The following is a 27,472-nucleotide window of genomic DNA, read 5'->3' on the forward strand; positions in this document are numbered from 1 at the left end:
ACACAGCCTTCCTTTTCCCCTCAGCCCGGGGCCAGCAACCATGGATGGCCCTTGTGCGGCTTGAGATAACAGGAAGCCTTTCAGGGGCCCAAGAGTCAGTTTCTTTACTAAGCAGCTGCTACTTTTACTCTAAACTTTCCTCAGGTTTCCTGGTCTAATTCCCTTTTACTTGCAACATTCGTTTTTTCCTCTCCCTACAACTCTGGCTTTTCTCTCACCAGCTTGAGCAGCCTCCCTCCCTCCTTGTGGGCTGGCCTGACACCACGAGAGTCTCTCCCACAGAGGTGGGGTGCAGAGAGAAGCACATGCTGTTCTGTGCAAAGTGCCTCTGCCGTGGTGAGACTGCAGCAGGTGCAAAAGCGGCACCTGCAGCTGATTTCCGGAGCCCGTCCAGCCGCTGAGTGTTCTTGTGCACAGGTGCAGACGTAAGTAAATATGGCAGTCTGGGAAACAGTAAGTGATCGATGTGCTTGCAACACAGGATACATTCAGTTCACTTAGGTACAAACATTTGCTGAGTGCCTCTGACTTGCAGAGATTTTAAAGAGAGCACACAATTCTTAGGTATAAATGACTGGTGCACTGGTTTTCCGCCCTGACCCTGGCTGTGCTTGAGAATCCTAACAGCTTGAGAAGAAGATGCAAACAAAACACAATCTCAGGAGACCCCGGACTCCACTGGTGGGGGGCGGAGCGCACGTATTTAAAAATTCCTCAGGTATCTGAATGTGTAGCCATGGGCTAGAACTTAAATGTGACGGTAGGTAGACATTTCTGAATAAAGGCTACATTTAGGTTTTAGGCAATGGAAAGCTATTGCAGGTTTTTGAGCAAGAGAGGGAAGATGAGAATGGCTATAATGTGGGAAGCTTCTCCTGAATGTATTGGACAGAATAGACTAGAGTCAAGAAACACTGAGGACAAAGGGAACTGGAAAAAGCCTATTGCAATAGTTCAAGTGGAAGGTAGCACTGAGAACGGACCGAAGGGATGGTCTTAGTGGAAAGTGCAGGCCTGTGAGAACAAGCTGGAAGTGTCCGGGCTGCCGTGGGGTCTGGGGTCGCAGCAGACAAAGGGGCACAGTGACAGGTGAGGCACTCTCCCCTACTTGGCCCCACATTCCTACCTACACTAAAATTGCATTAGAAAGAATTCCCAATGCCTTGGGGGTTAAGAACTCAGAGGAGAACAAGACTATAGAGACTCGGCTTTCAGGGGAAAAATTCAAGGACTACTAAGTGATAAAGACTGAGCATAGTTAGGACATATCATTTTAAAATGAAGCAAAACTTCATACATTTTTCCCACAGAATTTTGATGTAAAAAAAAAAATCTCTGCTTTCCTACCGAAGCTATTTACTATTGTGTCCCCACCCGAGGGGTCACAAACAGTAACACTATTTCTAGGCCACCTTAGAACACAAGGCTCAGCTCATAGAAAAAAGCCACAGGTTCAACTGCAGCTTTAAACACCTTTCTAAATGTTGCCTGAATCAGAAAAGAACAGCTAACACAAAAAATTGGTCGGGTGGGGTGGCACGGGAATGGAATCATTTATTTGGAGTGTAGCCTGGCGCTCTAAATAAAGGCTCCATTATCTTCATCTGAAAGCTTTTAGGGCATAAGGAGGAAGTGAATGGATGACCCACTTGAGACAGCACCAAAATGAACAGATGACTTCATAGCCTGGGATGATGGCACTAGGTGGACAACAAACACTGGACAATTAAAAGTGAACTGGGACACACCTTCACGGCAGTTCATCTCAAATTCCGTATTACCAAACAAATAGACTTTTCAGTTAGTCTGTTTAGACAAAGCCTCATCAAACAGATCTCTTTAGAGCACACATACACAAATAAGTTAACTGTTATTTTATTGTAAAGGAAAAAAATATCCTGAAATATTTGTTAAATAAGAATAATTCCTGACAAAATCATTTTCAGGGTTTTCAAACCTCACCATCTGGTCAGACATAGTGAGCTGTCCCTGGCCCTTGTAATAAACTTCATTAATATTGCCATAAACCACAGGAAAACACAGAGATTTTCTGAATGGCTTCCAAATTTCTGCATAGATGCCCTTAATTAGTCCAGAGGTAAATAATAAATAAATTGGCAGAGAAATTAGGAGAGCTGAAAGAAAAAAGTTAGCAATTGGTGAATCTAGAACAAAGAACATATGAATGTTCATTATATCATTTTCTCCTTTTTTTATCCTCATCCAAGGATAAGTTTTTTATTGATTTTTAGAGAGAGAGGGAGGGAGAGAGAAAAGGTGGGGGGGGGAGAGAGAGAGAGAGAGAGATTGATTGGTTGCCTCCTGTATGCGCCCCACCTGGAGATAGCACCCACAACCTAGGTATGTGCCCTGACCAGGGACCAAACCCCCAACCTTTTGGTGTATGGGATGATGTTCCAACCTACTGAGCCACCCAGCCAGGACTTTATACCATTCTTTCAATTTAATTTTTTAGTTACAGGCAGACTGAAAAGTTGTTTTAGCATGATTGTGCTATTTTCCAGACTTGCCTAAAAAATATATTCAATTATTTCTTTTCGAGCCAGAAATAGAAAATCAGTTCTCCCCCGGGTGATACTCACTTTCTATTCTGTCTAATTAATCTTCCAAAGCTTTCTGGAAAGTTTAAATTAAGGGGCTACAGTACACTGATGTGGTTTTATAGTTCTTGACAGGGACTTGAGTTAAACTCTCAGCGAAGGTCTGTGATGGTCACTGCTCTGTCCACAACAGTCACGTGGCTGCAGCTCTGTAACAGGGAAAAAGAAAGAGGAAGTTCTGAAAAATTCTGAAGTCATATTTTAAAATTTCTAACTTAAAATGCTCATTCTGGCTAGTGGTTCCCAGTCTGGCAGCCACACTGCCACTTAACTGGCAGTTATGGTAAGGGGTGTGGGAATCATTACTTCTGCCAGTCCCTGCCTGTACCCTGAGTCAACGTGGGCCCAAATATCCTCATTTATTTTTCAAACGTATCTATACTCGAGTCATTCAAAAGGTATACATTCATCTAAAAGAATTGTTGAACTCATTGCAGTTTTTGGGTCACTATGTCAACCGGATGATTAAGCACACCTACTGGCACGTGGGGAATGCTCTCTTTTGACATGCAAGGCGGGTGTTTATAGCTGAAAACCTGGGCATTTTGGGGGGGATTGTGTAGCCTCTGTTTCAACATCATGGCACCTAGACATTGATTACTTTCCAAGGAAGATGAACCCAAACTTTCTAGTCTAATGCTTTTCTCTAAGAGTTTTTAGCCTAATATATTTTTTCCTTTTTATTGAATTTATTGGGGAGACACTGGCTAACAAAATTATACTGATTTCATTCAGGCGCACCATTTCACAAACTAATCTATTTTTGAGTGGATCTGTCAAAAAGTTCTTTCTCATTCTCAGCTGAAAACTATCATTCCACGAGATTTTAGTTTTAGTTCTACAAAGAAATGCACCCAGTATCTTCTTATGCAACAATTCTTCCAACATTAAAGTCAGTTCTCAGATTCTCCCTGGAGTGTCTCTTCTACACAACCCCAGTTTCTTTTACGTGACAAGGTTCTGAGTCTCTTTTCTATGTTGGTCACTTTTCAGTGAACCCAAAAGAAATAACACTCCATGGGCAGCATGGAGTGGAGCGACACTATCACATTAGATTTGAGAGGCAAACTGAAACATACTGATCTTACCAGCCACTGAAACCTTTTATTCACACAATATGACTTAGGGGAAAAAACTTCTTAAAAAGACCATAAAAGTCTCTATTACCTAAATAAAATTCCACAGCCAAATATACTTTACTTGTCCTAAATGGCTTTTTTCCTTTGATTTCAAATCTCTTACTGAAGTAGAGGCTTAGCAACTGATATTGAAAAAGAAAAAAACCTGAGTTAATAAGCCAGCTTATGGCACTAGGTACTTTCTGCATATTATTTCATTTAATCCTCTTGAAAACCCTATAAAGTAGGTATTATTGTCATCATCATCCCCATTTACAGGTGAGAAAGCTGAGGCCCAGAAAGGTTAAGTAACCCGATCAAAGGCACACAGTCCAAAAGTGGCAGAGCTGATTCCAGTCTGTCCCTATCCCGCACTTGCTTCCCTGTATGTCCTTATTAGGATGATTTGGAAAGACAGGTGCTAAGGCTGATCTTCTATGTGGGTCGGAAAGTACGGTGCACCTCGTCAGCTCTGACTGTCCTCCCTGCTTGAGGCACAGCCCCAATTTCTTCTACATAGACACATACACAGAAGAGTGGTGGGTCCTTGCTGTGTGGATGAAATCCTTTCTGGCGACAGGAAGAAATCTCCTCTAGTCCATGGTCAGTTAGTTTAAAGAATCCAGTTCTAAAAAAAAAAGAAAGAAAAAGCAGGCCCAGAATCAAGCAAATGTGGCCCCCCAATCTCTCTCTCTCTCTCTCTCTCTCTCTCTCTCTCTCTCTCTCTCACACACACACACACACACACACACACACACACACACACACCCCCCCGCCTCCCGCTGCCCCCAATTATGGGTCAGCTTCAAAAGTATGCGGGCTCCTAGGCCACTTCTCTGGTGAATGAATCAGTTAGAGAGTGACTCATCACTGCCACCACACTAGTTCTGCTGGAGGAGTTCACAGTAAATAACAGGATTTAGAATGAAAAAGAAGTTAACATTGAGAAATCTGTTTGATTTTGAAATTTCTAATCTGACATCCATCTCTTAAAATGCCTACTGCTTCAAGTCAAACACTTCAAATTTTTTATGTCTTTTTCTTAGAAAGGCACCTAAGTTGTTGCTTGGATATCTTCAGACAAGCATAACAGGTTTATCAGGAGAAGGGGCTTAAAAGGAAACCTTCCAGAATAGCCAGTTAATATCACAATCTATTTTATAGAGAACAAGGTCTTAAGAATACAGACCTTTTCCTCTGTGGCTTTCCCCGCACTGTTTCCCTGTAACGCCCCCCGAAACTGTGTCCTATGTACTTACTCCTGGAACTTAGGGGAGCAAACGATGGCTATGGACTCGGGCAACATCATCTGATAGGAGCAGTGAGTGTGCAGGTCAACACTGGAGAGGAAGGCAGTTTGTGTGGGATGAGTCTGAGAAGAGAAAAAAAAAGTCAGAGACCCCCTCAGTCGGAGTACGCAGCTAACCCCAGCCCATGCAGGAAGGTAGAGTCAAACAGTTCTCAGTGGCTGGCCACAATCTCCTCAAGTACAAAGCCATTTGCAGCCATGAGAGGTATTCATGATACTCACAATAAGTAATGAACTTCCTTTCCAGCAGTGTAAACAAGTGTTGTTTAACATGAGTGTGTGAAGAGGCTCATAATTTCTCATTGTTTAACTCCTCCTAAGTTCTCTCTACACAATGAGAGTCATCGATTCTAGAATAGATGGTATAGCTGCCCAATAATACTTCAACATGGGAGAAGTCAAGGACATAATAAGCCATAGTTAGATAAATGATTCTTCTTCCTGACAGAGGCGTTATAAGGTCAAGCATGAGTCTGGGACTTTAAAGGCAAAAGCAGCAAAAGTGTTCCCAGCCAGGGACATAAGAGGCTGGGGTTTCAGTGGGTAGTTAAATCTCACAAAGGATGCTATCTTGTTTGGGAAAAGGACCAAGATATTGAAATTTGAGGATAATCGGTTAAAATACCATTTAAATGTGCATTTGGTTTATCTCATTTGTTTTCAATTATTTAATGTTTTATTAAGCACATTCTTCATATACAAATGAACAAATATATAATCATGCATGTTCATCTTAGAGGGGGTGTGAGTTTAGATAACAAGAACGGAAAAAGAAAGACCCAGTGTGACTCAAAAAGACCACCAACCTTCACTGACAGACAAGCTCAGAAAATAAGTAAGAATATTTGACAACCATTTTCAGACCTGCTGTGCAAAAACTGAAGCTCCCAAGGAGCTGAAGCTCGTCAAAATCACAGGCTCCCGTGCTCCACCTCCAGAAATATCCATCCTGAGAAGGAACTTTTCTTTTTAAAAAAAGCTCATTAAATGGTTCTTTATGTGCCATCTTGTCTGAGAAGCACCAGCCCACAGCGCACTGTGACCAGCTCACTGTGGGAGAGGTCTGCGGGGCAGGGACACGTTAGCTGAGTGCAGAGGGGTCCTCACAGGGCAGGTGAGAATTTTGGTGAGCACAAGGGAAAACAGTTTTTACCTGATAATAATATGATCCTATGGACTGATAAGGACAAATGGCCAGTACAACACATTTATCCCATGGTTACAACCAGGTATTCTAACTGGGAAGAAATGAGGCCTATGCAAGCTGATGTAGGCCTCCGATCTAAAGTTGGATTAGCTAGAAAGACAATATAGAGACACAGAGCAGGGACTCAATAAATAATTGCTAAACTAAATAAAAAACCTTGCCTTGAGCCTCTGGTTCCCTCTAACTGCTATGCCTTCTCTCTCTCCTTCCCTTCGCAGTTTCTTGAAAAAACAGTTATGTCTACTGTGCCTACCATGCTGGAGACAGAGGAAGGCATTTTTATGAAGAGAAAACAATGTACCACAGGAATAGAAATGAGCAAGGGGAGTGGATGCTGAGGCCAAGCCTGGGCACCTGGATGGGAGCAGAGTGGCCACCGGAGAGCATGGGTAGCAAAGTCAGGCTGAGGGCAGGCGAAGCAGTGCCTTGAATACTGGCTTGGGGTTACAGAACAGCTGGGGATCAGTGCGTGACCATACAAAGCATTGGACCGCAGAACCTGGTTTGTGGCTGGCAAGGTGCAGGAGGAAGAACTGATCTTTTGCATTTTCCTCTTGCCAATTTTAAGACTGGAGCACACATATGATCTGCTTTTGTTTATTTTTAATCTCAAGTTAGCAAAGAATGGGAAAGAAATATCGTGGGGGAAAAAAGCTGAAATGCTATCAATTTAGGCTCTAAATTTGTTCCTACTTGGGTCCTCACTGATATTAGAAATCCTTGTATTCATTTGTGGTTAAATTTGCTCTGAAGTCTAACCAGTAATTCTTCCAAACCTTCCCCCATCTCCTCCAGTTCCTAAACCCCCATCTCCCTCCCACTGGGCAGTGGATCTAGACTCCAACCTCGCTGAAATCAAGATCACCTAAAATGAGTTTCCTCCAAATATAACCTCAAAAATCTCTATATATTTCACTCTGCCTTCACTTCTGTCTGGGAATAATGAGTGTTTTCTCTCCCATATGTGAATGTCCTTTTTTTAGTATTGATTTGATACTTTCCTACCTACCTATTACCTGTCGCTCCTGCCTTTTAAAATGTCCTCCACTGGCTCACTGGTGTTAAACATACATTCGGAAAACTACACATGAGAATGGAGATAAACCTTAAAAATGTTGAGCAAAAGAAACCAGACACAAAAGAACACATATTACATAATTCTATTTGTATAATGTTTAAAACCAGGCAAAACTACACACCCCGTTTAGGAATACACATTTAGGTATTCCTATAGAAAAAGAAAAGGATTTCCAGAGAAGTCAGGATAGGGAGGAAGCATGAGTGGGCAGGATACTGGGGATGGGAATGTGCCTCTGGCAATGTTCTATTTCTTGTAGTTTGTGTACACAGATGTTTGCTAAATGATTCACAATTTAGTTTATGTACTTTCATATATAGAGAGTTATACTTCAAATGTAAAGGTTTAAAAAACAACAAAATCAAAACACATTTAGGCTTTTCATACTAAACCATAAATCAAGCAAATCTTCCCTCAACCTGGCTATTCCTTCAGCTACCTATCATCCCATCTCTTCCCTTTCCTTTCAAATTGAGCTCTTAAAAAAATTAGTGTGTATTTCACTATCACCACAACCTCAGTTTCCATCACTCCTTAAACCCTTACAATCTATTCCCACCCCTGCCTAAAACTCACTAAATTGAGGTCACTAGTGACCTCCCCAAATCCAACAGGCTCATCCAAGTCTTCATTGTTCTGGAGCTCTCTGCAGCATGTGTCGTAGTTAACATCTTGAAGTTTCTTCTTAAAACATTCCTCCTCCTTTGACTTCTGTGCCTTAACACTACCCTCACCTTTCTTTTACATCTTTGCTTCCCCACAGCTGACTTCCTGTGTCCCCCCAGGTGGCTTCTCCCCTAGGCTGCCAGTGAATCTCCTCTTGCTCTCCACTCCCCTCCAGGGTCAAGGCTTCCAAGGTCAGCACTATGCAAAGGTCCCCAGATCTCGTTACTGCCTTGCTTTGCTCCCGACTTCCAGCCACATTTCCAACTGCCTGACAGCTGTCTCCACCGATTAAATGTCTCAGCCATACCATCAGCACGCTCAGAAGTGAACACTGTCTACCCCACTCCCAAAGTCGGCCCTCCTCCGGGGGCCGTTGTTTCCGCCTACCAGATGATCGCAGCCACTCCTGTGAGTCAGGTCCCAAATCTCTTAAGTCATCACTGACTTACTCATCATCCTCTCTTACTCATTCCCCACATCCTCTGAAATCCTCCATTCATCTCCTCCTACCTAAACACAACGCCATCACCCTAGCTTTCATTATAAGATTTTATCACGGCTCTAATCTCCTATATGATCTCATTGTCTCAACTTATGTTTAAACTGCCTTTGTTTTAAATTTTCTAAAGTATGGCTCTGATTTTGTCATTGCTCTACTCCAGATGTCAGATCACTATGTTGTACGCCTGCAACTAATATAATATTGTATGTCAACTATGCTAATAAGGAAATAATCACAAATACAGAAAAAAAAACACTCCCAAACTTTAAGAGTTCTGCACTTACTAAAAGGACAACCATCCTGCCTGTCTATCCAATGTATCACATTAGAGCTTATCTACTACCATTTTCTGATATGAACCACATACCCCCGCAAATTGGACACTCAATGCCCCAGGAGCACAGTGTGCCTATGCGGAACTCACCCTTGGCCCATCTTGTCAAAATTCTAGTAAATGGTACCAAGTGTGGTCCTTCCTTCCTCTGAATTCCACAGGGCCCTCTTTGCTTCTCTTGAGGCCCTTGGCACATTCTACCTCATCTGAAGAGTTATAACTTCTTTATGTGTCTAACCTCCTTTGTGGGACTAAAATCGTATCTTACTCAAATCTGTGTCCCCGTGCAGATAAGGAACAAGTTTTCTATCCAATGAGGATATACAATGAAAGACAAATATTTATGTAATTAAACCGAATAAAGGACAGAGGCACATGGGACGGTCTCACAGGTATTTTCCAAATTCTAACATACAAGTGTGAGTAATCTTCCCAAATCCAGAAATGAGCTGACTTGTTTGTATGTAACCCTGGCATACAACATGAAAAGTTTGTATGTAACCCTGGCAAACAACAGTGCCTGAGTGAGGAATTGAACAGGAACAGGAAGGAAAATTAAGAAATAATCTTTAGAGATAGAATTATATCTTACCTGAATATGACAAAAAAAAAAAACAAAACCTATATAACATGTTCAGACACTTGAAAATCACCTATATTGGTAGCCCTTCTGGTTTACATAAAGGTATGTGCTGCTTTAAGAAAAACCAAATGCAGCCCTGGCTGGTGTGGCCACATTTGGATCGAGTGCCGGCCCGTGAACCAAAGGGCCGCTGGTTTGATTCCCAGGCAGGGCACAAGCCTGGTTTGTGGGCTGGGTTCCCAGTAGAGGATGTGTGAAAGGCAATCACACACTGATGTTTCTCTCCCTCTCTTTCTCTTTTCCTTCCCCTCTGTCTAAAAGTAAATAAATAAAGTCTTTTTTTAAAAAAGTAAAAAAGAAAACCAAATGCAAACATCTGAATTAACTTCCTTGGCTCATTTAAATACTTCGATTTATATATACTTGTAGGAACATACATAGGATGTATGAAGTAGGCATAGTCCTACATAGTATGTATGAAGTAGGCATAGTCCGTGTCCACTCATATTCTAGGCCAGCAACCCAGCACCATTCACATTCCCGAGGAAACTGGGCTTTAGGAAAACCAGTTCATTTTTATTTAAAAAGTCTTTTTCTTTTAAATAAAAAAAATTTAAAAGCCCTAAGTAGTTCCCAGAAATCAATACTGGAATACAAGCAGTCATGTATGCTAGGGAAGTCAAACCTGCATCCAAGGGAGGAAACACAATCATCGAAATAATCTGAATACAATTCACTTTTCTCAAAGAAAAAAACTAGCAGTGTGTTTATAACATCGTGAGAGAAAAGACTAACCCTGAGAACTCAGAATTGCTTACATGAATCCAGCCCAGTGTGATGAGGCCCTGCTGATCCTGTATGAGGAAAAGCTCTTCTTCGTTCTCCGTGTTGCAATAATCAGACCCAGCACTTTGCTTGGGGATGAGAACGTGGGTGATGGTAAATTCATTCCTCATCTGTCAAAGGACAAAACAGCTCATCACAATTCCCTGGCACTCATGCAACCTCACTCAGGCACAGCAATAGAAAGTTAAACATTTATATAAGTAAAGGCCCTTCCCACCTCAGTCTACATTTCGCTTGAGTCCCTCACCTTGTGGTTCACAACCTTAGCTACTTATGTGCATTGCCCTGGGGTGCTCTGCAAAGTTACAGATGACCACAGCGTTGGGGGAATTTCCTGCTGCAGTGAAATGGGTCTACTTGTGGTTCTTGAGAAGCTCTGCAAATAGTTCCATTTCTCTTCCTCTGCTCATGTTTAGTTTCCCTTTCCCTGTTTCTCTGAGTCTTTCTCATCCTCTAAGGCACAGTCTAAGTCTATTCAACATCATTCATTTATTCATTCAGCAGTTAGTAGTGGGTTCTGTAAGTGCCTCCATGTAATGATCTTTCCTTCTTCAAAGTTCTTAGTGCTCATATTATATATACTATTCTGAATGCTATTTGTCTTTTGGTGTGTTATCTCCCACCTTTCCAAAGTGCCTCGGTACTTTCTGTGGATACATGCTATGTGCCTTACATATTTCATATCCCCAGGTCCTACCCTAAAGTAGGCACTTGAAAAAATGATATATAGATAATGACTGGATCTTCCCACCAAGTGTAGAAGTATTTCTTACTACTAGCATTCAAATAATCGGTTCAATTCAAGGGACTCTGAAAATCAATCAAATACAGAGTTACTAAATTCAAAGTGACATCTGCATTATGCTGTCCTTGGTCCCTTCAGCAGAGGGGTCAGTGCAAAGAGTAATTGACCCTGTTTGTCTTCTCCAAGTCAGAGGAGGTCAAGGGGGAAGAAACCGTTTCAGCCCAGGAGCATTTGTTTTTACCAGTTTTCCACAGAGGATGCCACATGTCTCTACTCCCCGTGCAGTGTTGGCACTGGCTAGTTGGAGAAACTGTGGGCACAGCCTCCCGGGCACCACCATGTGGCGCAGTCCGTCGATTGTGGGAACTGTAATAGAGAAAGGGGAAAAGACTGAGACCAGGGGCAGAGCCTTCCCAAGCCAACTCGGAGTCGGCAGCCCTGGGAAAGCAATGCCAGATCACGGCATCCCCCGCTCTCCCCACCCCTCGTCCCCGCCAACTTCAGGCCGTGAGTGCGAATCTCATCCTAAATGGCATAAGAAAGAGGGTTGTAAAGTCTTTTCTCCAACATCTTGCCACACACAGCTGTTGGGGTACATTATTTCAAGAAAGGAAAAGAGGCTTTAATCATTCAAGTTAAGACAAGGGTAAATTACTACCTAAAAAATGTTTCTGAGCAATCCAGGAATGCTCTATTACCATCTAATACAGAAGATGAAAAAAAATAATCCCCTCATTCAATTAAACTTTTATTTTTTAAAAACTTATTTATTTATTTTTATAGAGAGGGGAAGGGAGGGAAAAAGAGAGGGAGAGAAATGTCAATGTGTGGTTGCCTATCGCGTGCCTCCTACTGGGGACCTGGCCCGCAACCCAGGCGTGTGCCTGACTAGCAATCAAATCGGCAACCCTTTGGTTCACAGACCGGCACTCAATCCACTGAGGCACAACAGCCAGGATTAAATTTTTACTTTTGTTTTAAATCTTTTATCTAAAATAAGAATATCAAAGAGTATGCCTTTCAGAGAAATACACCGGGATATATTCTACATAATGGAAAACAATTTGGGTAACTACTTACTTCCGAATTTATTAATTTAGAAGAAAGTTATAATGATAAAACAACAAAAAAATGTGGTCCTAAAAAAAGGTAGGCACAAATAAAGCAGCTTATAAGCCTGGTTGAGAATGCCAAGAATGAACCCAGGCCCTGACCAGTGTGGCTCAGTTGGTTGGGCATCATCCTGCAAAGCAAGGAGTTGCCGGTTTGATCCCCGGTCAGGGCACATGTCTGGGCTGCGGGTTTGGTTTCCTGCTTGGGGCACGTACAAGAAGCAACCAACTAATGTTTCTCTCTCACATCAATGTTTCTCACCCTCTTTCTCCCTCTCTTCCCCTCTCTCTAAAAATAAATAAAATCTTAAAAAAATGATCCCAGTCCCTGAACACCAGGGAGAAACTTAGGAGGGGGCCAGCAAACTAAAATTAGGAGGTATCTTTCACAGTCAAATTATCATTAAAAAAAGAAAAGTAAAAAAGGATGTTTGGCCTTTGTACATTCAACAGCAAGATCTGAACTGCTGGAGAGGTAAGAACGTCAGACCAAGAGCCAAGGAGTCACAAGGCAATCTGATGACGGTATCTGAGGATTCTAAACTAAGGTTTGCCACAGTCCTTCCCTTTCAATTCAGTAATCACTTACCAACTAGACACTGTGCTCAGCCGACAGGGAACACAAAAGAGAGTAACACTCAAGCCCTAACCCAACAAGAAGTTAAAATCTAGTTATTGACAAATGACTCTATTAGGTAATAACCTCAACTGCATTACAGATAGTAAGAACTCTGGGAGTTTTAAGAACAGAATCAATCTGATTGAAGGGAAAGGGATCTGGAAAAACTTTTAAGACAATTAGGAAGACAGAGATAGAGAAGGAAGATTTTAGGTTCAGGGCAAATGTTAACAAATCTCTTTGGATAAGGTAGTCCAGGAACTGTTCGGGAAGGTGAGAATTCAATTTGACCAAAGTATAGAATATGTATGAAGGAAGAGTAGTGAGAGACAAGTCTGCCAAGTATGTGGGGAAAAAAAACCCCTAAAGAACAGGCTTCAGAGTCTATCACCCGTTGCCCACTCTTACATTGTCCTTTTAAGTGTATCTTCTGCAAAGCAGACTTCTTCAAGTGACTACTTCAAAGTATATTCCTAGCCAGAAAGATCTATTCTAATAATTAAGGTACACTCTTTATTTTGCAGCTATTGTTATTTTCTCAGATGGTCAATCATTGGTGAGAGGAGGAAAGACTGTCAACAGCTTTCTGTCTAGGCTGCATTGTCACCAACTATATACAACATTTACCTGACTAAGCTCCTTAAGGATTAGGAATGTTTTCGGGGCAGGCCCAATTTAGTAATGCCGCCCTGCCCTTAAAATCAGCTGTTACGTTACAAAGTGGTATACTAAATGTCAAATGTCTTTTACAAAAGGCCAGTAGTGGTCTCTAGTTTACTGAACATTTCAAATCTGTGTACAGCCCTTTAAAAGTTGAAGGTGGGACTTTCAAGGATATTATTAATTCTTCAGAAAATTAATCTGGGCCCAGGTAAATTACATGGCTCAAGCAAAGGCACTTTCCCAATCCAGTCAGTGTGACAGGATGCATATGGCAGTACAGCCTACTGACTGGGATCATGGAGGTAATCTTAGGTTAAATCCCCTAGAATGACACACTGTTTAGCTGTAACTGAGATGGAAGAGGACATGAGCAAAAGGACTCACTACTTTCTGAGTTGCTCAATGCTCCAGGTTTTAAGGACCTGTCCACCACAGGTGGCTTGGCAGGCCTTACAGTTGTATTACAGTCTGAGGGCTGTGTGGGTGCCACAGGTGCCGTGGGGGACACGTCTAGGGAGGGCTTCTCCAAGTCAGGCACCAATGGGCCGCCTAGGCCAGGGTCCACCTTCCCAAACTCCTGCACAATTTTCAGCCGCTCTTTTTCTAGCTCCTGGTTCCGGATCATCTCCTCAAAGGCACGGAACTGTTCCTGCTCCAGCTGTTGCTGCTTCTGTTGTGCTACCCTCTGTCTTTCCTTTTCCATCTCCTGCTGGATGGCCATGTTCCGGGCAAATTCTTCCGCTTTCTTCTTCTACAAAGAAAGACTAGGAGTTAGGCCAACACTACACTTAGGTGACCACACCTCAGGAGGACAAGGCTGTGCAAGCAGGGGAATTTCCCAAAACGTACCTCTGCTCTGCCCTGATTTCCCAACACAGGATTCATGCTTCCCTTGTTACCTCTACCTCTGCACACATGGAAGAGGCACCACTCCGTTCTATCTAGACACTACATACCTATTCTTCAAGGACTCCTCTTAGTACCCTTCCCAATGACTAATGTGTTTTCTTCTTGACCAAAACCTCGATGCAACTTATTGTTTGCACCTCAAGACTAGAATCATAGACAGTTTTACACCCTGTTTCATGAATACATTCTATATCCCAAATAAGGCTATAAGATAGAACCAAATCCAAACTTATACCTGCTGTGCTGGGGGTCTCATTGAATTTTTAACCCAAAATAGAAGCCTCTGTATGTAATTTTCTGGTGATCAGTTCAGCAAAGAGTGACATTTTTAATGAACAAGAAATATTAAGTAATAGTCTCCTTCATTAAGGTTTTCACTCACTTCATATCTTAGAAATACACACCTCATAGCTGTTCAGCTCTCTGCTGATGTTCACCAACAGGGTCCAAAACAGAGCTGAGCAGACTACTACAAAATAATGTGAAGTGCCTGCAGCGTGCACTCACATCTGTCACAGGCCACTGACAGTGCCTAGAAGTTTCTCCACATGCTTGAACTGACTCTTCCTAACAAGAATTATGTGAAAATGGCTTAAAAAGAAATCAATTATTTCAAACAGGTACAGCCTGTTTCAGATATAACAAAATGTAAATCAAACCTGCCAAATTATCTGACCTAAAAACCTATGCTTTAGTGAGAATTTTCATTGTTTTTAGGTTCTTGCTCTAGGTAAAACAGACAAGCGATAGATTTTCTGTCCCTCAAGTCACCCTCTCGGACAGACAGGCTAAATCTGTGTTAGAATACTCAGCCTAAACACTTGCATTCTATTTTTCTGAGTTCTAGCCTTTGCCAAAAAAAAAAAAAAGTACCACATTAAAATCACAGGATCTGCTGAAATACTGTATTATAATCCCAGGGCAGCCTAAGAAAACAAATTCATTTCCCATTTTTGTTGTTACATACTCACTTTTGCTTCATTATGTTCTGTATATTCTTTGGTATATCGTTTTAACAGCTCTGCCTTCAGCTCTTCTGCTTTGGGAAATGCAATCTCCTTTAATTTCTGAGACATACACAAAAATACTAAGAATTAGAATAATTCCCAGCTAATTAAGTAGAGAAGTTAAATTGGCTTTGGCAACAATGTTCCCCAAAACAATTTAAAATACCCCCTGCGACTTCATACTGATCCGGTGAACTGGCCTCACCTCCTACTGCAGGGTCCCATGCTCAGATGCAGACACTACTACTTTCACCCAGAAGTCAGGGTGTGCCACTCTGAAGCTTTTAGATGGGCACAAATGAAAGTGAAGACCCACCTTTACTGTGTCTTTCTTTTCGGGAATGACAGCCGATTTGTAATCTCGATGTTTTGGTAGTTTCTCTATAAAGAGCCTAAAGAAATAGATCGGAGTGATTATGATACAAAGAAAATGTCCACATGTCCAAAAGATTCTGAAGCAATGCAACTCCCTTATCCGGCAGCCCCTGCAAGACGGGGTTCCACATGTGCAGGGCAGGAGTAACAGGCACACCCAGACAGGCCATGTTCCCCCTATCCATCTCCAGCCCTGTAAAGAGCAACAGAGTGTTTCTCTCTTCTCCTAAATCCGGCCTGCAGCAGCAAGGACCAGACTTCTACAACAAAAAATATGGGGGGGGAAAAGCCTATTCCGTGCCCTAAAATATTCCTCTGAAGACATTCTTTTCTTGTTGTGACAGTGGCAGGTTTCCAAAGGAAAGGGTCTCTGTCACAAATAATTCTTCAGAGAACAGTGGGGCAGCCCATGGCAGGAAGTGAAAGGAAAACCCATGTTCTATTTCTACCCCTAGCCCTGTGTGACCTTCCACTTTGGGACTTCACTTTGGGCTTCTTTTCCTTTGTGATTCATGTTCCTTCGAAGAATACTCCTTGCATCATGCTAAGCACTGAGAAGCTTTGACAGTACATGTGTGTAATATGTTCATGTTAAATGTATAGCATGCATTATGGTCTCTGATGAAAAGTATTTAGAGAAATATAAGTGCTAGGTTTTCTCTTTTGGCTCTTGTCCTTGGCTGTAAAGCTCAGTGGGAAAAATAAACTGACTCAATTCACAGACCTCTAACATTTAGGATATCTACTTAGGGACACTGAAAGAAAATGTAAGTTGAGTATCTTATCAGAGCCCAAAGTGGCGAATTCAGAATTTCAGTGCCAGCTCCAGAATCTACTAACTACTACACCACACTGCCTCCACATGGTTCCTGGAATGTCCACAACTGTTGGAGGGGTTCTGAACAAAGCTGTCTTGTAACAGAATTAAGTTGTAATAAATACCAGCCAAGACTCAAAACAAATAAATTGGAGGTAGCTTGCTCACAACCCTAAGATACTCTGCTATAGCTGGGATTAACTGAGTCTTTTCCATTGCCTGCCCAGGGGCAGGAGAAAAACAGAGAAGAAAGCCCCAGTGGGGGGAGAAAAAGAAGACCTCCCAAGGCCCCCATCAAAACAAACCCTCAACAGAGGAGTCCTCCTCCTTCGGTTCTATATTTGGCACATGAAAATTTCCTTTCAATCCAAGACCCCTCAGGCCAGCATAAATTCTAAAGTCAAAAGGATACTAAAAATCTTCCCTTTGGGTTTATGAAAAAGATACAAAACAGTTTCCTCGAAATCTAAAACAAGTACAAATTTATTTGTTCAGTCATAAAGTTCTAACAGGATATTAATATAAATAAGGCATAGTTCTCGTGTTCAATAGACTTACAATTCAGTAAGTCTCTCACTCTTGCCGTAAAGACATAGGTTCACGTTCACTACCTTCGGTGGGCCGAATGTGCTTCATATTATTGAAGCCTAAATCAGCCAAGAAAGTACCATGCCACAGGAACACCTCACTTTGCATTCACTTATGTGCTCAACCTCAAGAAAGAGACTGTAAAGTCCCCGAGGCCAGAGATTTCTGTCTCATGCTCCTTTGTACATTCCTCTAAAGCCAATACAGTGCCTTGTATTTACTGTACTCAATAAATATCTGATGAATAGAATGGACTTAAAACCTCTGGATGAGCTGAGTGAAAAAAACCAAAGTTTAAATAAAAAAGTGTATGCTACTTTGTAAGAAAGGGGAAAAATTACATATACATGTATTTATTTATTCTGCTTATAGATATCTAAAGAAACATAGGAAGTATGTACAGTAACTAACAAAAGTAGAGGGCAGGGGAAATAGGGTGGATGAGACAAGAGTGGGAATAAAACTTTTCACCATAAACCTTTTTGTATTATTTAGACTTTGAACCATGTAATAGAAGCTATTTTATAAGTAAGGATAAAACTTTCAGACCTACTCATGAATACCTTTCCCTTGTTTTAACTGTTGACCATTTTCTGAATGGGGAATATGGGCAGAAAAGTCTCTCAAAAGCAGAGACTGGGCCACATAATCCCCTTCCCGTACTGGACGTGTCAGAGCTTAGTGGTTAGGAGGACAGGCTCCAGAGCCACCCTGCCGGGGCTCAGATCCTGGCCTGGCCATTTACTGTGACCTAGGGCAAATTACTGAATCTCACCATCCCTCAGTGTGTGTGTGTGTGTGTGTGTGTACATACACAAAATAGTACCATCTGATAGGATTGCTGTTATGCTTAAAGAGATAAAAAAAAATAAATAAATAAAGGTCTGAGGACAGTGCCTAATATATAACTAACATCTATGTGCTTAAATAATTGTTTTTACTAATAGGTAAACAAAAAAAAAAAAAAATGTGATCAAGAAGAGATGAAGACGTTAACACCAGGACTAGAAATGTTCCAGGCATAGAATAGCTGTGGCCCAGATGTATACTGTTCTCTGGGGTTAGATCTGGTTGCAGCCTAGACAGAGGATATGTACCAAAACAAAGAAAGATGCACTAGCAAAAATACAAGCCAAACCCTCTAACAGAACAATGGGGGATAAAGAGATAAGGAGAAAAGTAAATACAAAAGGTGAATAAGTATATGGAATGGAACTGAACTTTGTCTTGAAAGAAATTGAAATTAAGATATCATTTTCATCTATCAGATTGGCAAAGGCTTAAAGGTTGATTATAACCAATGTAGGCAAGGGTTTAGGGAAATGAGTGTCCTTATACACTCTCTGCGGTACGATAATTTGGTATTTTTTTCTTAGGTAAGGGAGGGGGTAGGAGACACCTATTAAAATTTAAAATGTGCATACTCTTTGAACTCACAATTCCACTTCTATAAACTTATCCTACACAATAGTACAAAGGTATATGTATAAAACTATTCAACATGGCATTGTTCATAAAAGCAGGGAAAACTGAAAACCTAAATGTGCATCAAAAGGGGATTATTTAATAAATTATGGTGTATCCGAATCTTTAAACAACATAATCATCCATCCATTTGTTCAACAAATGGTTATTGAGCATCTACTATGGGGTCAGGTATTATGGTAAAGGCTGGGGGTTTGGCAGTGAACAACACAGTCACAAATTCCTCCCTAAAGAGCATACATGACAGTGCGGGAACAGACAGCAAACAAAACAAAAAGTATGCAGATAATCAGTGCAAGAAAAAGACATTACAGAGAAGAGAAATAGGAAGTGAGGGGGGCTAGGAATAGAGATTTTTAGATAGGGCAGCTAAGGGCATCGCTGGCAAGGTGGCATTTACGTAAGAACAGGAAGAGAGTGAGTCAGGCAAAGATCTGGGATAAGGTGGTTCCAGGCAGAAAAAATAGCCCTGAGACTGTGAGGTGAATCAATATATTCTGACACGGACAGGCAGATAGGACTGTTAAGAAAGCAAGTTGTAGAACAAAATATATTACATGCTTTCATTCATGCTTTAAGAAAAAAATAAACAGGTGAGTCCACGTGCTTGCAGGGCATAAACATTTTCTTGTAGTATATATACAAGAAACATGACAGTGGTTACCTCTGGTAAATGATATTTTTCACTTTAGTATTTCCCTTGCTCTATGTTTTGAAAAAAAATAGTTTTAGTCAATGAACTATTAATTTTGTATTAAAAATAATTAATTCAAAAAGTCCAGCAGAAATTACATAACATGAGAGTATTAAGGACTCTGATTTCACTTCTTCCAATCTCAAAAAGTTAATCAGCAAAATGAACAGAATCAGAGATGAAGACCTCTGCAGTCCATGAGGCTCAGTCCCAGTTGTAACCATTTTCAGTGCTGGTGACAGACCATTTTCAGAAACTGGGTTTGTGTTTTAGGAGACTCACAGAGCAGACAGGAATTGCTTAAGCCTCCTGTAACTACCTTCTGTGTAGCCTAGTCAATGACCATAAAAAGCTGTGAAAGAATCCAGTGCCTGCATTATTGCCTGTGCTCATCATGAAACTATGTGCTGCTTTAACATGCTGAAAATCCTTCTCCTACACCGGGGTCTGCAAAGGGCAAAGCATTCCTAGAACAGGGAAATGTCTGAGGGGGGAATGTGCTTGAGATCACTCAGATGCCTGAACTGCTCCAGGGAAGAGAACAAACATGCCTTTTAAACTCCTGAATTAAGGAATCCACAAAAGGTCTAGAACAATGACTCTCAACAGTGGGGGAGGCAGAGGAGTGGTGACGTGGATGCCCTCCTCCTTCCTTAGTTGTAATAATTGCCAAAGTGAGCCATTGTTACTGACAGAAATAGACCAAGTAAAACGCAGTAGAAAAACAGAATAAGAATACGGAGCTAGAGCTTTTTTCCTACTCTCAGGGCTTGTTGGTTCATAGAATCAGAATTAGGGTCTTAATGATATCCACAAGAAAAATGAAGGTAGCTATATTTATTGATCCAGCTCAAACCAATCCAAAAAAATTCCAAATTAAACCCCAAATCTAACGAATTAGGTAAATGAGCTGTTACATCCCACCTCTTTCTCTTTCAACTCTACCTCCAGGCCTAGTTCATCATATTAAATAGTCCTATAATGGGAACCACATAGAGGGACAGACTGCCCATTAGTCTGGCTGTTAACGCTAATACTCATGTCACTCAAAGTAACACCAAGTCACAGAAACATACCAATTCCTTAAAAATCATGTACTCTTAATCCTACCCTCTCTTGCCTATTTAGGAGTTTACTGCTACAGCTAAATACTCTCTTTTCTGTAACAGCAGCCTCTCTTCCTCCACAGGATCTTTTCCATCAGCAAAAAATATGCTCTAGAGTCTCCCACCTTAAAATACATACCGCATTTTCACGCACTCCTTGTCTCCCTTCAGTTACTTCCTCATTTTTCCACTTTACTTCATCCAAACTTCTACACAGTGTTGTCTATGTCAGGTCTTGGCAAACTAGGCTAGTGGGTCAAATCCAGCTCACCATCTGGTTTTGTAAATAAGATTTCATTGGAACACAGCCATACTCTCTCACTCATGTATTGTCTATGGCTGCTTTTAGACTACAAAGCAAAGGTCGTGACAGAGATCAAATGGCCTGCAAAGCCAAAAATATTTACTATGTGGCCCTTTACAAAAAAATGTCAGCTGGCAGTATAGTCACTGTCTCCACTTTCATACTGTCCATTCACCTTTCAACCCTTTTAATCCTTCTAGTGAAATCATGTACCAAAATCACCAATGACATCGTGTTACCAAACCCAAACCCTCACCCATCTGACCCATTTGACCCATCTGACCCAGCTGGCTCCTCTCTGCAAACACTGACCTCTACTGGCTCTCACAACACCACCCTCTCCTGGACCTCTTCCTGTCTCTCGAACTTTCCTCAAAGTCTTCTTTGCTGGTCCTCCCTTCACTAACCAAACTCGAGGTTCAGCCTCAGTCTCCTTTTCTCATTCTACATTCTCATTATCAAGGATTCTTGATCCTTTTATGTGCCGTGGATCCTTCCAGCATCTGATGAAGCCTATAGATTCCTCCTTGGAATAACTTTTTTAAGGTATAATATTAAGATACAAAAAATTACAAAAGAAACCAATTCCACTGAAATACAGTTTTCAAAATAAAAAATATTGTGATATGGGCTTCTTTACTAATGTGCTTTTTATTAATGCATATATTAATGCATTGTTAATACATTTATTAATGTGTTAATACATTAAAAAACAGGATCTAGTCATGGGTTTAGTAACTGTGTACTATAATTATGAGGTAGCGATAAGTGTAAATGCTACCTTGAGATATCAGTAAAAATTGTAATGCGACATGACAATATCTTGATTTCTATTGGTGACAAAATTACAAATACAGGCATACCTCATTATATTGTGCGTTGCAGATGTTTTCATCAACATAAAGGCAAGACCCTCCACCAGCAAAAAGATTACAACTTGCCAAAGGCTCAGATGGTGGTTCCCATTATTAGCAATAAAGTATTTTTAAATTAAGGTATGTATTGTATATTGTGTTTTTTAAACATAAGGCTATTGCATATGTAATAGACCACAGTATAGTGTAAACATAATTTTTATATGCACTAGGAAACCAAAAAATTCATGAGACTCACTTTATTGCACAGTTCGCTTTATTGCAGTGGTCTGGGACTGAACCCACAATATCTCCAAGGTGTGCCCATATTATTAATACTACTGTCATTTGAGGCCTATATTCGATATTGAAGGAAGTGGTAAAGTTCAGTAAGAGGTTAGTAAAAGTAAGAAAAGTTTTTCCCAACGAAGCACATAGATGGACTCCAAGTTCCATCTATGAATCCCCGTGCGGTTCCTAGATCCCTGATTAAGAACCTCTGCGCGAGAAGGTCTCAGTGGTTCTCACGGCTCTACAACCATTGTATGCTGAGGACTCCTGCATCTGTATTTCCAACTCAGACTTCTCTGAGGTCACACTGACTGGTACACCCAACCTCCTACTGGACATCTCTACTTGGATATCTCCCAGGCATCCCAAACTTAACACCTTAATGTGTCAAACCGCTCCCCCTGCCCCACAAAAAAAAAAACACCCAGACCTGAACTCTTGAATCTCCCCCTTTCAATACCATTCTCTCCATCTCAGTAAATAGACCACCACATCCTAAATGACTCCAGGGAGAAAGCTGAGGTCGATCTTGATATAATCTTTCGTAAACTGTAACTAAGTCTCATGGACTCTACCTCCGGAACACCACACCCATCCGCGTCTTTCCACGTCACCACACTACTGCAAGCCACCAGCCCCCCTCCTGAATGGTTTTGTTCTCTAACTAATCTCCCTGCCTTCTCTTAACACTCCCTCAACTATTCACCACACAGCAAACAAGATTTGTATTTTTATAATATAAGTAAGGTAAGATTTAACGTCACAACCTCACTTAAAATTTTTCAATGGCTTTCTATTGCTCTCAATATGAAATGCAAACTCCTTACTGTGGCCTGTTGGTTCTGCAAGTTTCAGCCCTGCCTGCCTCTCTGATCTCATCTGGAGTGATCCCTCTCCCTCACTAGCTACACTCCAAACACATTGACCAACTCTACTGTATCCTTCAAGTCTCAGTTTAAATTTTATTTTCTCAGACAGACCTTACCCTGATTACTCTATTTAATTAGATACTGGTTATTCATTCTCTCATAGCATTCTCTCTGCTGCTCTCATAGCATTTTCTTCATTTGTGACTACATAGTTTTGTTTATCTGTTTATTGTCTTCTCCTATAACTAAAAAGGTACACAAGTAAAGGTAGGGGCCATTTTATCTACTATATATCCAGGTCCTAGTGCAATGCCAAGTATATGGTAGGTATACACAATATATATTGAATCACTAAGGTCCTTGATCTCAACGCACTTTCCATGTGGGGCAACAGGACCTAGAAGGCCCTTCACAAAATACCTGGTAGAATAATTTCACAATTCTCCTGAATTCTCCCAAAGAAATTATGCCCTTGGGTTTCATTCTGGGAGAACTATCTGTAAGATCTGAAAATATACAAGAAGGCTATTTCTACCAGCAGCAGAGTATATGAAGATAGGGCTAGTAGCCAAAGAAACTTTTCAGGAAAATAAATTTTGTGCCCACTGTGCCTAGGAATGAAAAACTTGTAACAGTAAAGAGAGGCCAAAATATAATTATAATTCTATGAAACTTTATCAGCATTGAGGCCACATGATGAGGCATGATGGCATGGAGGGAATACAAGATCTTTGAGAAAATAAGCACTTTTTAAGTCTACTTCTAAACTTAAAAAGAAAGGACCACAGCAGTTCCTTTTCTCCATTCTAAAATTACAATGTGAATCCTAGGCACTCTACTCTTAACTCTCATTTTTCTTTAGAGCACTGGTTGTCAACCAAGGCAATTTTGCCCCTCAGGTAACATTAGGTAATATCTGGGGACATTTTTGGCTGTCACAGCTGGAGGGGAGGAGGTGCTATTGGCATTTGGTGGGTAGAGACTAGGGATGCTGAGAGATACCCAACAATGAACAGGACAATCTCCACAACAAGGAATTATTCAGCCCAAGATGTAAACGATGCCAATGTTGATATACCCTGCTTTAGAGTAGTATGTGATCAAAAACTTATTGTGATATAATTGATAAGCATATATCATCTCTGGGATGACATATAGGAAACTAATACAAGTGAATGTCTCTGAAGAGGAGTGGTACGAGACTTAGTTTTTAAATATTTAAGTTTTTAAATACTTATACCATTTTGTGCCTTCTGAATTCTGCACCATATGTGTGTGTTACCTATTCAAAAACAATAATAAAAAATAATTTAAAAAATAGTCAGTGTAGCTCAAGACTATGACCTCAAAAAACAGAACATTATCAAAAAAAAAGAGAAAAGAACACAATCTATGTTGGGTTTTGTCACTCCGAAAAAGTGGAACAAAGCATACTGCTAAACCCTGAGCTTGTTTCCTCATTTGTTGAATGGGAGAATCATGGGCACTACTAAAGACACACAGAACTGTGAAGATAAAATGAAATAATGCAGGCAAAATGCTCTATGAACTATTACAAGCCATAAAAATACACTATAATTATTATTATTTTTTTAAAAGGTCCTGGTATTACCAAAGACAACCACTAGGGATTATAAATGAGACCCTGTAACATTATTCCCTTCCTAAATTACACATCATTCTGTTACCATTGGGGCTTTAGGAGCTGTTCCCAGTTAATTGTACAGAACTCTCCTATTTATGCTGCTAACCCTAAGGTGTTAAGCAAGCAAAGGGAGCCAAACAAACTGTAGATTGTTAATACTTATTTGATGATTTGCATGACAAAAGTTAAGAAAAGAGTTAAAAACTTTTTCCTGAATCACTCAATTTGCTACAAAATAAGTAGAGGTGAGGAATTTTTGTTCTGCAAAGACTTAACATTAATCCTATGATTAATAGAGAGAAGAGGGGAAAAACATTCATCAACACAAAACATGTGCAGTTTAACCACCAACTCTCTTGCCTAACAGCTGGCACAGGCCAAAGAGCTAGGTTTCTTACTCATGAAATTACTGAGTCATGAAAATAACACTCCCAGTACTCATGTCTTTGAATATCAAGGACAGCCAATATGTAGGAGCTGCCAACAGAAATGATTAATGGTAATGATGTAAAGTTCTCTAGCTTTAGTAATTCTAAACAAATAAATGAGCACAAAAGCAGAGTGAGTGAGGCACCAGTCACCGGAAAAGAAAAAAGGAACTGGAGGTGTCTTACGTGATATACTTGTTATAGAGAATGAAGGCATGCTCAATGTTGCCTTCCTCACAGTAAATGGATGCCATTCGGATAATCTCAACTCCAGAGCGGAAGTACCGTCGGGGCGGAATGTCTTCATTTATCTCCACTGCGCTGCCTATCTGGGAGAGAGCCCTCACCCGCTCTTCGGGAGGGAGGCTCACATCTCCATGATCAGACATCAGGACCAAGAAGTTCTGAGACAGGGAACAGAAAAAAGAGGGCATCAACATGTTGGCCCACATCATCCCAGCACAACCTAACACACCGTGAGAAAAATACCGTACACTGTGGCTCATATCAAATAATGTCTCTTTCCCACAAGAAGACTGAGACCCTCAAGGAAGCCCACATCACAATGACGATTGGTTAGCTCAAAAACTCACAGTCCCTGTGCCATCATTAGGTGGTACAAGGAATACAACTATAATGGGCGACAGGGAGTTTAGGTCTATGCTTCATGCTAATTATTCCTTGTCAGTAGGTGCCCTGCCCTCAGCACCATAAAAGGAGGGACAGCACCTTATATTTCTGGCATTATTTCTCCTCCCAGTTACCCATTCCACCTACCCTAGTCCCTGGCAGAGTATACTCAATGAATTTTCATGATGATTGTTAACTGACTTCAAGTTTGATTATTTTTACTTAGTCTGAGAGTAACTGACATTTTCCTGTGATGTACTTTTCCCATATCTGAGCACAAGGTTAGTTAGGGGAACTGGTATGGGAATGAATGCTCATACTCCTAACTTTGCTCACTAAACCACTATTACAGACAATCTACATCATTCATCATATCAGCGCAAGGAATTTAGATCTTGAAAACAATTTACTCAAATCTATCTTCAAAGACTAAGCATTCTTTTAGTAACAAAAGGGCACAAAGGTAATATGGCAGCAAAACACCTGGGCACTTTCCCTCCCTAGGTCTCAAACTGCAGTAATTCTACAATCTTTCTAGATATTGTTGCTGTGACAATCAGATTCCAGCTTCCAATCAGATATCACTCTACATCATTTCCAAAAAGAATCTGGGTATTTGATACATATTGAATTACAGCACATCCTAAACAACATGCTCTAGAATATATAAGCTATAGTAGATTTCATTTGGGAACTCAAGGCCGTGTTACCTCGCCCCATTTTTTCTTTTTCATCTTAAACCTTACCCCTTCCCAGAGGAGATCATTTGCTTCAGTCAGGATTCTGATCTGCCCAGATATCCTCACATTTCATTTGTTTATCCTCTGTTGTTGTTTCCCACTCCCATCCCTCCCTCAGAGAGTTCTCTCCCGGCCAATTCTATCTTCAGGTCACATTTCCTCCACTAAGCTTCCTTTCTAAAACACCCTCACTAATAGTACAAAAGCTGTGGGTGCAGTCAGGAATGCAAGGCATTCCATCTCCCACAAAGCCTTTTTAGGGCCTCAGAAAGTCGCTAGCAAATCTAATTCTTCCCAAGTTGCCTCATTAGTACACTCCGTCCGGGGCCCATTTAAAGCTAACTGAAGCAGAGGATGCTTGTTGTACCTCAAGAGTACCTCCCGGGAGAGGACGTTTTGGGTCGCGAATGCAACCCCCTCCTGAGGGCATCAAGTGGTGCCCGGTACTACAGGGCCAAGCAACTGTCCAGAAAGGAAATCAGCATCCGTAAACAAGCGGGAAGGTGTCGTAAAGGGCTGAGGTGGAAAGACGAAGAGGAGAAAAGCAGCCGCAGAAATCACCGGAGGGGGCGTATGAGGTGGACAGGGGCCTCCTGACAACCGCCTGAGGTCCCCTCTTTGAAGGCACTCAAGCCCAAGTTGCCAACCGGGACAAAAATCATCGAAGGTCTTCGGGTTTTTCTCGTGCGATAGGCGGGGACGCACTGGGCCTGGCAGGGGACGGAAACCGGGAGACGACAGGGCCCTCACGCGCGGCAGGCCAGGCAAGGGCCCCGGGGGAGGCGAAGGCTCTACGCCCCACACTCACGGCGGCTGCTCCCCTTGAGTCCGATCACGCTCACAGCCCCGGGCCCACCACATTACCGGGACCCTTCCCCACCTGTCCCTGCGGACGACACTCGGAGCTTCCGCAAACGTCACATCCTGCGACCGCCCTGCCCATTCCCGCTGGCCTGCATAAATTGCATTCCCCAAAACTCAGGACCCGTGAGGGCAGGGAGAGGGGGCCGCGCCGATGGGCGGGGCTACTGAACACCCGACCAATGAGGAGAGAGCTTGAGGGCGGCCATCTTGGTAAAGGAAATCAACATGGAAGAAGGGGAATCAAGTAATTAAAGGAAATAATGACTAAGCTTACTTTTGTTATTAGAATTATTTTGATTTTGGGTAGGGATTTCTTGTGAGATAGCCCCTCTGTCACACTCACGCAAACCCAGCATTTAAAGAGGGATTGCTGATCCAAAGTACCTGGCTAAACTAACCAAGGTTACTAAATCGGGGAAAGAAAACTGAAATGCTTTTATTGACTAGAAAAGAACATAAGGCT

The 27,472-nt window shown here is 41.5% G+C and overlaps 1 protein-coding gene across 4 annotated transcripts; it reads right to left on the reverse strand.

The window, feature by feature from the left end:
• Nucleotides 1-2,200: 2,200 nt before the first annotated feature.
• Nucleotides 2,201-27,104, reverse strand: STAMBP (STAM binding protein). Of its 4 annotated transcripts, none has more exons than XM_054593593.1 (10): nt 27,026-27,104; nt 24,962-25,179; nt 15,636-15,711; nt 15,284-15,379; nt 13,788-14,154; nt 11,251-11,375; nt 10,237-10,374; nt 4,999-5,111; nt 4,268-4,367; nt 2,201-2,770 (listed from the first exon to the last, which is right to left on the reverse strand). In XM_054593593.1, the coding sequence occupies exons 1-10, from the start codon at nt 27,086-27,088 to the stop codon at nt 2,714-2,716; spliced, it is 1,353 nt and encodes a 450-aa protein (XP_054449568.1). In that variant the 5' UTR covers nt 27,089-27,104; the 3' UTR covers nt 2,201-2,713. The 4 variants fall into 4 exon arrangements, with proteins under 4 accessions (XP_054449568.1, XP_054449569.1, XP_054449567.1 ...); XM_054593594.1 differs by having other exon boundaries at nt 26,707-27,080; XM_054593592.1 differs by having other exon boundaries at nt 26,513-27,079.
• Nucleotides 27,105-27,472: the final 368 nt, after the last annotated feature.

Source organism: Pteronotus mesoamericanus, unplaced genomic scaffold, assembly GCF_021234165.1.
Source record: "Pteronotus mesoamericanus isolate MK-2021 breed Mesoamerican mustached bat unplaced genomic scaffold, CSHL_Meso_final scaffold_45, whole genome shotgun sequence".
Lineage (NCBI taxonomy): Eukaryota > Metazoa > Chordata > Mammalia > Chiroptera > Mormoopidae > Pteronotus > Pteronotus mesoamericanus.